General features: G+C 41.9%; 1 protein-coding gene across 5 annotated transcripts in view; it reads left to right on the top strand.

The window, feature by feature from the left end:
* The window catches only part of LOC307047425 (uncharacterized protein), a 35,601-nt gene extending 23,582 nt beyond the window's left edge, over positions 1 to 12,019 (top strand). For 4 of the 5 annotated variants that reach the window (XR_013810421.1, XR_013810422.1, XR_013810423.1 and 1 more), the window contains one exon: positions 57 to 12,019. Coding sequence is in view for 1 of the 5 variants with exons in the window: in XM_079694395.1 (XP_079550521.1) it covers positions 57 to 235 (179 nt within the window). In the remaining 4 variants the exon portion in view is untranslated. The remainder of the gene's footprint in view (positions 1 to 56) is intronic. The other variant, XR_013810424.1, reaches the window with a different exon arrangement.
* Positions 12,020 to 13,238: the final 1,219 nt, after the last annotated feature.

Raw genomic sequence — 13,238 nt, 5'->3', positions numbered from 1 at the left:
CCAATACAGTAACACATGAGCATTCCGACCCTGCTAAACTATTCTATTATTTTTAGAGTACACAACAAACATTCTTGAAGGTCTTCTGCAAGCCTATTCTGACTCGCAACAGGACTTGAGAGAGTCCATCCAAGAAGTCCGTGACCAAGAACCACAACCTTTGGCCTCAGAGATGGACCACCCCGATAAAGATGAGGCAGTGCGTCAGCACAGGTGTCGGTTCATTAACCAGTAACAGTGTTTACTGGACTATCTTTAATCTTTGCTTTGAAATAAGATTCCTGCTTTCTTTTGTGGTGTGGTTCTTATCTTGTGTAAACAGTTCCTTTTCATTTTGTACAAAAACTTTTCTTGTATCTATGGGTGATACTTCATAATAGTGTACTTCAAATAAAATTGACAATATCTCTATGCTTATATACTGTATTAACATAATACCTGGCAGACTGTCAAACTGGTTATTGAATCCTCTGGTGATCAGCCATCAATATTATACATTTTTCTTTTGTTGTGATTGTTTCTACTCACTCATATCACTGATATTATTGCCTAATCCATTACATTCTGCTGTTTATGTCTGTGCTTGTTGGTGGGGTGTCAGGACCTACATTTCGTGCAATGCACTTCTATTGAACCAGTAGGCACAGTGTTCCAACATCCAGGTTCTACTTTCTTCTGGTTGATCAGATTAGCATTAAAGATATTACTATCATTAGTAGAGAAGCTGAATTAAAGCCCTAAGAATTTAAAAATACTTTTGAGCTGTGAATGTTTCCTGATTGCTTTAAACATTGACCATGGGTGCTGGAAGATTGTGCACAAAACTCGGGTCAGAATTAAGTTACTACAGGTGTTATGCCAGCTTGAGCTAAATGTCACCAGAGTACAGTGAACTTAGTGACTGAAATATATACAAGTTGAAGTGAAATAAGTAAGGCCAAAAATGAATTACGTCTGAATATCTTTATTATTTTTACCACTTTTAATTGTTTGTGGACTCGCACATATACCAAAATAGACTAATGTACACAGCAATAAAGATCAAATGTTACAAGTGAAAAATGATCAAACAGTAAATTAATACAATCTTACAAACTTGTGATTTGGAAAATGTTGTTATATTTACATGTTTCTTTGGAAAAGTAATATTGTAAATGACGTACTTTGTAAATTATTTACATCATGTGAAACCATTTTAACCAGTTCAGCTGCATGAGTTATGTCAAATTACAGATTTGGCCATTGCAATCCCTGATAGCGGCCTCCCGGTTCAGGGTAAGTCTTCCGTATCTCGGTTACAGCACATGCAGGCAGCGGGACTCTGATTTTTGGGCCGAGTACACCCCAGCACCAACGTACAAACTGTCGATAAGCTGTATATCGATACTTCCTAATGAAAAAAAAGTATACATATTATAAATATATTTGGAGAAAAATAAAATGTTATGTAGTACTATTATGTAGCAATGGTTACAAATTGACTTATAACATGATATTTTTATTTTACTTGTACAAAATAAATATGAGGTTGTACATGACTGCTTGACAGAATCATAGACCTCTTATATATTTCCTCACATGTGTAGTTGTTTCTTTTCCCAAGCATACATTGAACTTGCATTCACAGAAAACATAAAAGCCAAGCTGTTTTTGACTGCTTGAAAGAGTTTAATGGTATCTTTAAAAGTGTACCATATCTGTAGCGACTAAAAGTATTATATGAAAGCAAAGCTGCAATCGGCAGTTGGGTCAATCAATATTTACTTACTGGTGTAGTGGGCCATCAACTGCTCTGTGTTGTTGTTTGTATTGAAGATACGCTATTCTCAGTGTCCAAACACTGAGACAGCCTTCTCTAAAGCCTGGGTGGCTAACAATGCACCTTGGTTTCTCGTCGGTGTCTTCTGTCTGGTCAGTAGGTTGCAAACTGTGTATTTGTTCCATCACCTGCCAGATCTTTCTGCAGCATACACATTCATCTGCAGTGGGCATGCTTTCACAGCATTGACATGTACACCTGAATATTGTACATAACATTAAAAAACAAAACAATATCTGCCGGACGTGTGAGGAACAGATGACAAATTAAGATCGACATTTAGTGCAGGTCAAATTAAATAAAACAGGAATTACCATTCAGTATTGCTGACTCGAGTCTCGCCGGCTGCGTAATCCGCTTCTCTTTCACAAGTTTCTGCCTCGTTGTTCGATTGCCGGGCAGAAGGCTCGTACTGATAAGGCAAGATGCCTTGAAGTGAAAGGCTAGCTGGTTCACTCTCTACTTCTGTAACTGAATCCAGATAACCCACCGAATCTGAGCTTGAATGGTCCCTATCGCTGTCTGAAGTTGTCGCGTTGCTTGCCATTTTGACTGATTTTATCAAATGGCAATATTTGCCACGTGTGACGTCACCGCTCGTTCGGGAGTGATCGGGGGCGTACTCGGCAAACTTCGGAACCAACATCGTTTTTTCACGTATATGTCATTTAATTATGACCAAACTTTTAAAAAATGTATTTATTTTTATTCTGGTGATATCTAAACTACATGTTAAAAAACACCTGTGTTAGATGCATTACATGGCCTTTAAAAAGGGAAGGTTTGATATTGGCCTGTAGTTATTCATTATGGTTGCGTCTAGGTTATGCTTTTTTAGGAGCGGTTTAATTATTGGAGTTTTCAGGGCCTGTGGAAATACATCTGATTGAAGAGACTTGTTTACTATGTGTAGTATATCTGAGGCCAAGCAATGAAAAACAGTTTTGAAAAATCCTGTCGGGATGATGTCGAGGCTAAAGGAGGAGGATTTCAGATGTTGGATAATGTCTTCCAGGTCTTTAGCGTTTATCAGACGGAATTGTGACATGGTGTCTGAATTGGCTTTAGGTGAACACAGGGACAGTACATTTGCTGTACCTGATGCAGAGGCACTGACTGCCTGTCTAATTTGCATGATTTTGTCAGTGAAGAAGGAGGCCAAATCATTGCAGGCCCTGTTGGATAGAAATTCTGAGGCTATCGACACTGGGGGGTTTGTTAGTCTGTTGACGGTAGCAAACAAGGCACGTGAGTTGTTTTTATTTTTGTTAATGATGTCAGAGAAGAACGATTGTCGTGCCTTTTTTATTTCCTGATTATAGAAACCGAGTTTCTCTTTATATATTTCCAAGTGAACCTGGAGATTTGTTTTTCTCCACCTGCGTTCAGCTTTTCTGCACTCAGTTTTTGCTGTTCTCACAGTCAATGCTTTTTTTCCATGGAGATATTTTCTTGCCAGATACTTCCTTCATTTTAATGGTGGCAATGGCATCCATGACATTTGTTATTTTAGAATTAAAATGATCAACTAGCTCATTTACAGAGAAGTTAGCATGGGCAAGTGAGGGAGTAAAAATCTGGGCAAACATTTCTTGTGCATTTTCAGTTAAGTGACGTCTAGTGGTTACCTCTTTCTTAACAGTTGTATGGGCGGTAATAGAGCTCTCAAAGAAAACACAGGAATGGTCGGAGAGCGCAACATCAGTCACCACAAGCCTAGAGATGTTCAGACCCTTTGATACAATTAAGTCCAGAGTGTGCCCCTTATTGTGCGTCGGACCCTTGACATGCTGAGTCAGTTCAAAATTGGCGATAACACAAAACAGTTCTTTAGCCCCTCTGTCCTCAGGGTTGTCAACATGGATATTAAAATCGCCAACAATGATTAAACAGTCAAAGTCAATACACACTATAGACAGCAACTCGGTAAAATCATCAAAAAAGCTTGCACAGTATTTGGGTGGTCTGTAGATGTTTAGGAAAAGAGCTCGAACGGAGCATTTCAACTGAAGGGCCACATATTAAAAAGAAGCAAAGTTGCCATACATAGTCTGCTTGCATTGAAATAAGTCATTAAACAAAATAGCTACTCCACCCCCTTTCTTATGTAGTCTTGCCTGACTCATAGAATTAAAGTTGGGAGGAGTTGATTCTATACGTTGTTGTTTTGGTCTAACCAAGCTTCAGTTAAAAACATAAAATCCAGGTTGTGCTTGGTGATAAAATCATTGATTAAAAATGATTTACCTGCTAAAGACCTGACATTTAATAAAGCCAGTTTGAGTTTGTTTGACATACCACCACTCTGACTGTTAACAGACCGTGGAGCATGTGGAATCACTGCAAACATTTGATACATTACATACATTCAGACGGATGCCCTTGAATCCTCTGTTCTCAGTCCGAGTCACCAGCCTGTGTAAGCAGGCCACAACACAAATGGGACGCTGCACTGGCATAGAAGCCTCTGGTCGTTGGGTGGCGCTAGAGAGCGAGACGGCAGGCGTGGAAACAGTGGCCTTGGATGACATTGCCGGAGAGGGGGGTGTGTCAACGTGGCGTTGGAAAAGTCAGGGAGACGTCTGAACAGCGTGATGCATGTTATCCGCAAGCATGCGGCTACCAAGCCTGCTCGGGTGGATTCCATCAGTGCCGAAGAGGGCGGGTCGGTCCCAAAATAGATTGAAATTGTCAATAAAACCAAAATTGGCAGCTCTGCAGGCGGATTGGAGCCAGGTGTGGAGGCTGAGGATCCTAGTAAAACACCCTGCTCCGCGGCCTAGCGTTGGGATCGGACCTGAGATAAAGAACGACTTTTCACAGCTCCTTAAAAGAATAAAAAGTTTCTTTAAATCCTTTTTTGTCAGCTCCGACTGCTGGCGGGCTGTATCGTTAAACCCCACATGGACGATTAGACGATTGACAGAGGACGGGAGTTAGTGCAGCAGCCCCGGGAGTTTCTCCAGGATAACCGGGACGGTGGCTCCAGGGAGACAGCGCGTGGCTGCGTTGAAAAATTGGATGTTTCTGATTATGGAATCCCCCTATATTAATGTGGTTGGGGCGAACAGGGGACGAGGGGGTGCCGGTGATTGAGGATGTGGTGACGGAGCAGAAACAGCTGGGCTCGGAGAGGATTTTCTTGCCGGCTCAGGGCCCGAACAACTTCCAGAGTGTCTCAGCGCGGACTCTTTGAGGAGTCTACGACGTGAAGAGGTGGCCGCCGGATGGGATGAGGGATGCCGAGTTGACTCCACAGTGGCCTGGGAAGCAGCACAAATACTGTCGGCTGCCGGCGTAGAAGTTACAGAGGCGGCAGGGTGCAGATCTGGACGGGTCGGTGCCGCGGGAGCATCAGCTGGACGGGCCAGATCGTCTGGACGGGCCAGCGCCGCGGGAGCACCAGCTGGACTGGCCGGATCATCTGGACGGGTCAGTGCCGCGGGGGCATCAATTGGATGGACCGGATTGTCGGACAGGGCCGCGAAGCGGTTCCGAAGGCCAAGGCGAGGCGGTGAAGTTACCCCATTCAAAAAGCTCTTTAGCACCACTTCAGACCACGGCTGCTGGTGTCGAGCAGTCGGAAGGCCGCGGGCTAGAGATGTTAAGATTCACCGATTCGCATCGGTGCACCGGCATAAACGTTCAAGATGCGAGTGCACCGGTTGAAAGAGTGCGCATCGGCTACAGTTTGGGTTGAACCAGGTTGAACTCGCGATGCATCGATTGCGTAGCGTCTTTGCATCGGTAAAAAAACGATTCATTCATATAAAATCCCCTCATCTTGTCAACGCTCAGCAGAGACGATCTTTGATATTTGCTTCGTCACTACGGAGGCCGAGAGTCTCAGTTATCAACACACGATGAAGTTGAGGAGAAAGAGAAACACAGCGCACCGAAAAATACCTACAAATCAAACGTTTGGCAACACTTCGGATTGTTCAAGTAAGACGGTGTAAAAGTCCTTTATGCTATATAGTTGACCGCAGGTCATGGAGTGTAATAAGGTATCCGCAGACCTTTGTATGAGGTATCTTTATTACTTAACAGGTCTACAGCCATGATACAGAGATCCGTCCTAGATGCGGACTTGCATACACACACTATCACTCCGCAGCCGCACCCCATCAGCAACGTCCTGATGGTATATGTGCGCGGCACTATATACTACAGACGGTCAACTTGAAAAATCGCTCGCAAATTGTTAACGATGCCGAGCCGCTTTAAAGTACACAAGTAGTTCGAGGAACTTAGTGACGCACATAAAGAGGCGACATGGGGTCTGCGGCTGAAAAGAGAAACCTGAAAGTTAGACATATGAGTTAAATCACTCAGTGAGGTGTTCTGTCAGAGAGAGTGGTGTTTAGTTTACAGCAGCCTGTGACGGCCAATAATAATTTAAATGTCTTCCTTACTGTAAGCAGTTATGAAATACCTGTTTGTGAAAGGTTATTTGTATTCTTTATTGATCATATAGAACCCACTGCTTTCTGCTCACTGGTGAGTTAGCCTATGAATGAGTGTTCAGCACATCAGGCTGGCAGCTGTATGGGCATTGCTCTATGGTAGCTGTTATTTGCACATTGTTAATCATGAGCAATGCATCCTTACATTGTTTAACTATGTGGTGTTATACAATTGTACTGTACTCTGGAGAGCTTTTAAAGGTAAAAAAAGAAACGGCATGATGGGATGTGCAGTACCAAATATGTAAAGCACTTTTTTGTTAATGTATGATTTGCTGCATATAAGGAATAAAACAAAAATCCTCTGTCGTACCATATTGAAGTATCATTATTTTTGCATCGGGTTGAATCGCATCGTATCGCCCCGAATCGCATAATGTCGAATCAAATCGTATCGAACTGTATCGCAACAGGGGTGAATCGTATCGTATCGCATCGCCTGGTGTTTCAAATGTATCGTTAATGTATCGTATCGTGGCAACGTATCGAGATGCGCATCGCATCGGCCACAGTGATGGAGATGCACATCCCTACCGCGGACAGGTGGAAGGATCCCACAGAACTGTGTCATGGGTAACTGCACTGAACGAGGCAAGCTGTTTGGACTGCACCGATGCTACCTCCATGAGATCGGACACGAGAGACTCTTTTTCTTTCAGCTTGTCAGAAAGCCATCGGATATCCTCCTTAAGGTCTGTTATCTATTTATTTGCTCTTTGAAGTAGCACATCACCCTCAGGGTGTTTTGATGGCATTATTGAGTGTGAAAGGTTTAGGGCAATTACTGTCCCATGCACCAATGCCAAACTGCGTCAAGATGTTGTATAAACAGCGATGGCTAAATGTTTGTAAGAAGGAGAGCTAGATGCTAACATATGCCAGATCCTAACAGGTAGTGGGAGCCTGTAAAAATTGCGACTGCCTCTCAGATGATGTGTGAAGGTCTGTCGATCCAGGTAGTTGGAAAAAGTTTCCGTCCCATATGCCGTGTGCCGCCCGGACATGGTATCATGCTTACTAGCTCCCTGAAAGCGGGTGACTCCACTGTAGAAATAGCCTGCATGTGTTCTAAAACATACCGTGCAATGGCTTTATCAACTTTTCCCTGACTAGCAGTCCCTCGGTTAGAATCCAGCTGCTGTTGCTTAGGTGGAGGTGGAGAGGCGTCGGATGAGTCTGGGTCTGTGGTCCTAGCTACTATCTTCGTCCCAGCATGTTGGTTCTGCAGATGTTTCAACAGATTTGAATTGCTGTTTTGGGCAGTAGATAGGATCTTTGACCCGCCAAGACACAACTTACATTTAACTAAAACGTTCTTTTCTTTGTGCTGTACTTTTGCTTTGTGAAATAGTGAGAATATCTCCAGGCGGAGAAACTCGACTTGAACTCCGCCGCCGCCATGATAGTCTTGTTAGTAAACACAAGCACTCCCACAGCGCGTCTCCGCATGTGACACAGGAAGTATCTAAGTACATTTACTCAAGTACTGTACTTAACTACAGTTCTCATCTCTGTTTGCCTCGCTGTTGGCGCCGCTCACCAACGTCTGGGAGCCGAGACTATATACAAAAAATAACGGAGTAACGCACCATGTAGTAACGGTAACTGAGTTACTGATTTCAAAAAATAATGCGTTAGAGTACTAGTTACTGCCAAAAATAACGCGTTAGTCCCAACACTGCCTATGACCCTTACTGAAGACAAAAGCACTGTCAATGACTGACTCTGGGGTGTACCTGACCAAACCTGACTTGACAACCAGACAGTGTGAGTGTGAATGAATGCCGGCATGTGATCAGTGTAACTGCATGATTCTAAAACAATAACTAACCAAGCATGTTTTTGGACTAACATATTATTTGGAGCTCCAAGGGAAACGAGAGTTTTCCTAAAAATTCCACAAAAAGGGGAAAACCGCACATATGACCCGTTTCTAATCTACTTGATGATATTTTACTCCCACAGGAGTTGGCGGTTTGCAAATGTAAAACTCAAACTAAAATCTGAAGATTCTGTTTCTTTTAGGACTGAAAGATGGAGAGAAACACATATTTTCACTGAAGTGTTTACTGTGGAAATAATAATAATGGATGTAAAATTGTAAATAATGTTCGCTATCTCCCAAACCAATATTTACCTGACAGTTGTTTCTCCCCTCCCCATTACAGGATTTTGTTACACATGAGTTCATGTGTAAAAAGGGGGGAGTGTGTATAATGTATAATGTCAACATGGCTGTAAGATTTACAACTTCAAATGTTCTTTTAGGGATTGAAAGAAACCTTCCGCCCCAACCCAGATGTTCAAACTGAGCATTGAATGATAGGTTTCGAATTAACCTGCTCCATATCTGGGGATAAGATACTGTTTGATGAATGTTGACATGTTTCTAAATATTGATTGCATTTTGAACAGGTAACACAGATGCAGAATCAGTGGCCAAGGGGCTACTGTTATAATAGACAGGTAGAAGCAGTATTGCCAAGTGCAATTGATGGGATTTCTGCACACGATCCAAGCAGAGAATGACGTACCTTACAGGACAGATACACTCAGGAAATCATTCACTCTGACAGCATCATGACTTTAGTTGTTTTTGAATCCATAATGAAATTGTATTACATAACGTTAGTGTGTTTCTTTACCACAAACAGGAATAGTTCATTGTTATATTTAGATTTGGGAAAGATTACAAGGATTTTATTTAGGAATAACACAGATGCTCATCAGACATTTCCGAGCTATTTAAATATGTTATTTAGTTCACCATGAAGATGTTTTATTTAGTTTGTAACATAAGCCAAGTAGTAAGATTCAGATATCAGCAGGTTCGGAATTATTATTCCTCTGTCCCACAACCAACAAGAATGTGGATGGGGAGAACTATATCTGCTATATGTATATGTACCATGCAATGTTCAGATGAAGAACTCATTGATTTCAGTATTATTTACATACCTTAAAAGGTATTTAAATAGGGATTGTTAGAAATTAAAATCAATGTTGATATGGCGTAATTTGAATTAAATACACCGTATTTAATTTAAATCTGTTTTATTCTAAAAACCGAAGATTCACACATGACTTCCGGTTTTTCGCTAGTGAATTTCGTCATTTCCGGTTAGCATTAGCATGTTGCGAAATGCTACGTTTTCAAAACCGTGAATTGAAGGTGAAATGACATGTGATGTTTTACCCTAAACACAATGGGATCAACGCTCATTTATTTGATGCTGAAATAACGTTTATCAGGGAATGTTTAAATAATCACAGACACCAGAATTATGTAATTTAGCAATAGAAAAAGGCAGGAATTGCATTGGACCCGCCCCTGAAGACCTCAGATGACAACAGGAAGAGAGAGCAAATAATCTATCTCTTTTCCCTGACCACGGCTGACCGGACGCATGGGGAGAGAGCCTCCAGCTTGTACATCTCATTTGTCCATCACCGCATCTTTTGTGTAACTAAATGCTGTTAACTTTTACAAGCTTCCCTTGACTATTTTCACTCTATCCTGCTCTCAGGGTTCAAGAATTACTAACAACACCGGACCCAGAAGCGCCCGACAGCGAGAAGTCCTCGTCTTCCTCCTCGACAAATGGGGCCGCCGCCGGAATGGCGAACACGAAGGGCAGACGAAGGGCAGACGAAGGGCAGACGAAGGGCGCTTCCTCGGCCACCTCCTGGCCATCCATCTCCACCAGGCGATGTTCACGTCGCGGGAGCGCTTGACAGGCACTGCAGGACGGGGAATGTCTGCCACCCTCCACGGCGTGGTCAGCCCCCAGACACTCGAAGTACCATCGATGAGGATCGGCGCCCGCGATCAAGCCAGCTTCTGTTCAGTTTTCTGCTCGCTGAAGAGAAAAAGGATGACGGTCGGAGGGCGTAGCCGCCTTATCTACTGTGGGCCTGCACGCTCATTCTGGTAGGCTCGCCCCGATTGGCCGGCTACGTTTACGCAACTCAGTAGGTGAATGCACCCACGACATGATAGAGAGTAGTACCCATAGAGTCCAGTAGAGGGCGGAGCCTGTTTGAGATATAACAGCGTCTGAGGGCTTCTTAATATTTAACAAACTATGAATGTGTCATATCCACTTAACGGGAAGAAACTCAGCTATCAGACAATATTAACCATGTTTAGCTAAACGAAACAAAATTAACCATATTTAGCTAAACGAAACAAAAGGGTAAAATAACAAAGGCTCTGAATTAGCCCTGAGCAAAGAAATGCTGATGCACTTAGCACAGAACTCAAGGTAAAATACCCTTATTACTTATCGGATCTGCACAAACAAGATATCGATTAGCAAGCTGAGATTCCACAGATTCCAGACATATAAGTATCATCACTGAGCGATCAGAAGCGGTGAAACAACAACAAACAACAACAACAAAATTAGCTTTACGGAGCCAAAACGGCTAAAAATATCTTAGCTTTGTTGTTTTATGATCAAAAGTTGTGTTCAATGGCATTAAAACGAGAAAAAAGCTAATCAATAGGTTAATCCAATGTGTCTGTGTCACTTTGAAATTATTACTGATAATCCATCATTCAATTTTTATGTCAATAACGGAGATTTCATATTAGCTTCTACGGTAGCTACTAGAGTGTATGACAGCTTCCGGTTCCGAGTGTTGAGATCTCCATATTAGGTTGAATAAAACGAAAGTTAGTTATAATCAAATATAATCAATTATATTCTTGTATAACCCAAAATAAAAATGCTTCATATTTTATGATTTTCTATATTTACAGTATAAACAAAGTCGTTTGTTAAGTTGAGTGTAAGACCTATTATGGTTTATGGGTGTCACTGATAAGAGAGGAGAGACAGTTTCTTCCCTCTCCCCTCACAGCAGTAGACAGGGAGGGGGGCTCCTGACTTAAGGAGAAATAGAGTGAGGCCCCAAAAAGGTATTTATGTCATAGCCGAGAATAATATTTTCCAGTCCTGCACACTAGAGGTCATGACCTTTTTACACATACATGGGAAGGTGTTTCTTATGCCATAGCCATAGAATATGTCTGGTCATGTCCAGTCCTGTACATCAGAGGCCATGCCCAGTTTCCACAAATATGGGTATGGAGGAGGTGTCTTTAGGTTTTTCTGTCCTGTTTTTGATCATAAAGACACTGGTAGAGAGGGAGCAAACTCAAGAGAGGGGGGGTTCCCTTGGTAGCTCTCTCCCGGTAAGCTCTCTCCCTGGAGAGCTGGGTTTTTACTCTCGGTAAGGTTCTCTCAAACTTGGTAAATATCTCTCAAATTTCTTTTTTGAATGCAGAGTGAATTTCTTTGTGAAATGAGTGGAATTAATTGATGTTTGTTGAAAGTTAGTACCCTGCCACCTGTGAGGAAAGGTTCTCCGAATTGATGCGGGACTAGTTGAAGTATATGAATGCGGAAATGAGCAAAATGAACTGATTTGTTGAATGAAAGTTTGAATGTGCTTTTTATTATCACCGGCCATTTATGAGGAGATGCCTCTAAATTATGTCGGACGATTTTAAATGTCACAACTGAATTGGGCAGTTGAAGTTACAATTTAGTGCAATAAATATAAAACTGTGAATTGAGGTTTCATATTAGAACATGACCACAGCATGATATGTTTTGTAGGATTGTCATGTTGTAACGAGAGAAGGTAGAAACCCTGTATAAGTGTGGACCAATTTTTCTTTAAATAAACTGATCCCACCTTTTGGATTGGGACAACTTAAAAGACATCTGCGCTCTCCTCTTCTGCTTAAAAGGTAAGATTGCACCCTGCCACACTCACACTTAGGTAGGACCACACCTCATTACTGATATCAAAATCTTCGAGATCGCTAAAACAGATTTAAGAGAGTCGTCTGAATTCGAAACAGCAGTTAATTGAACCTGGTTCTTCGGGGAGTTAATAGAGGTGAGAACTTGCTGACGTTGGTGGATCTGAGCCAGGCAGTAAACTTGCATGGACTCAATAACTTCTGTTAGGTCAATTAGTAAATTATCAGCCTTCCCGACTCCCAAGACGAGGCATTCTGGCTACTCATCACTCATTCACCAATGGGTAATGTTTAGATGGATGTTAGGAACTTCCCCTCGATTCTATTGGCTCTAACTGTTAAAAAGAGGTGTCAATCATCAAAATCGACCGAGGGGGGCCAAAGATATAGAAAATGCACCCAAATGACCCCAGAAGTGGGTTTTTTTCTTCTAAAACTCCCTAAAAAGGTCAAATTTCACTTATTTTGCATCAATCTTGATACAGGGTACTTATTATATGTTATAGTTTGGATTCCTAAAGCTTTTAGTCTACTATCCCATAATTCAAGGGTGGTTTTCACTATAAGTAATGTTTTTCTTTGGACGGACACTATCATTTAAATTGTTTTACTATGTTCAATCTAAATTTACTTTAAAATAAAAAACTTCTATATTCATTCTGACTCTTCTACATCCAACTCACAGGTTTATTATTGCTTTGAGAAAAAAGATTATTCATTTGCCCCTTTTAGAAGTGAAGAAATAGTCAATGGTTCTGGAAATGTCATTTTCGAGCTTGAGGCCTGAATAAGAGGCTCAGGGCTCAACTGGTTAACAGTTTTTATTGCATGATCAGACACTTATCAAAACCAATTGGTAATTTCCTGCTGAATGTTCTATCTTAAATTCATCCTCTCCTGTGCTATTATTTCTCACCATCATTTAAGGGAAGCAAGAATGGATTTAATATGGACAATCTAAAAACTTAGATCGGATTCAATACTCTTCTCTGCCGCAGCAGTAGGTTTGGGATTTAAGATAATAAAATGTCTCCATAAAACAGTGTCTGCTGCAGCGCTGCATCATTATGAGTCCAGCGAGGAATCCAGCCGCAGCTCATTGGCCAGGGAGCCTCCGAACTTCTGGCAGTGTGAGGATGATCCCGAGCAGATACAAGGAGCAGGGCTATGGAAGCAA

The sequence above is a fragment of the Notothenia rossii genome (assembly GCF_949606895.1).
Source record: "Notothenia rossii genome assembly, chromosome: 7".
Taxonomy (NCBI): Eukaryota; Metazoa; Chordata; class Actinopteri; order Perciformes; family Nototheniidae; genus Notothenia; species Notothenia rossii.
Note: the sequence above shows the minus strand (reverse complement) of the source record. Positions and strands in the feature narration are given on the sequence as shown.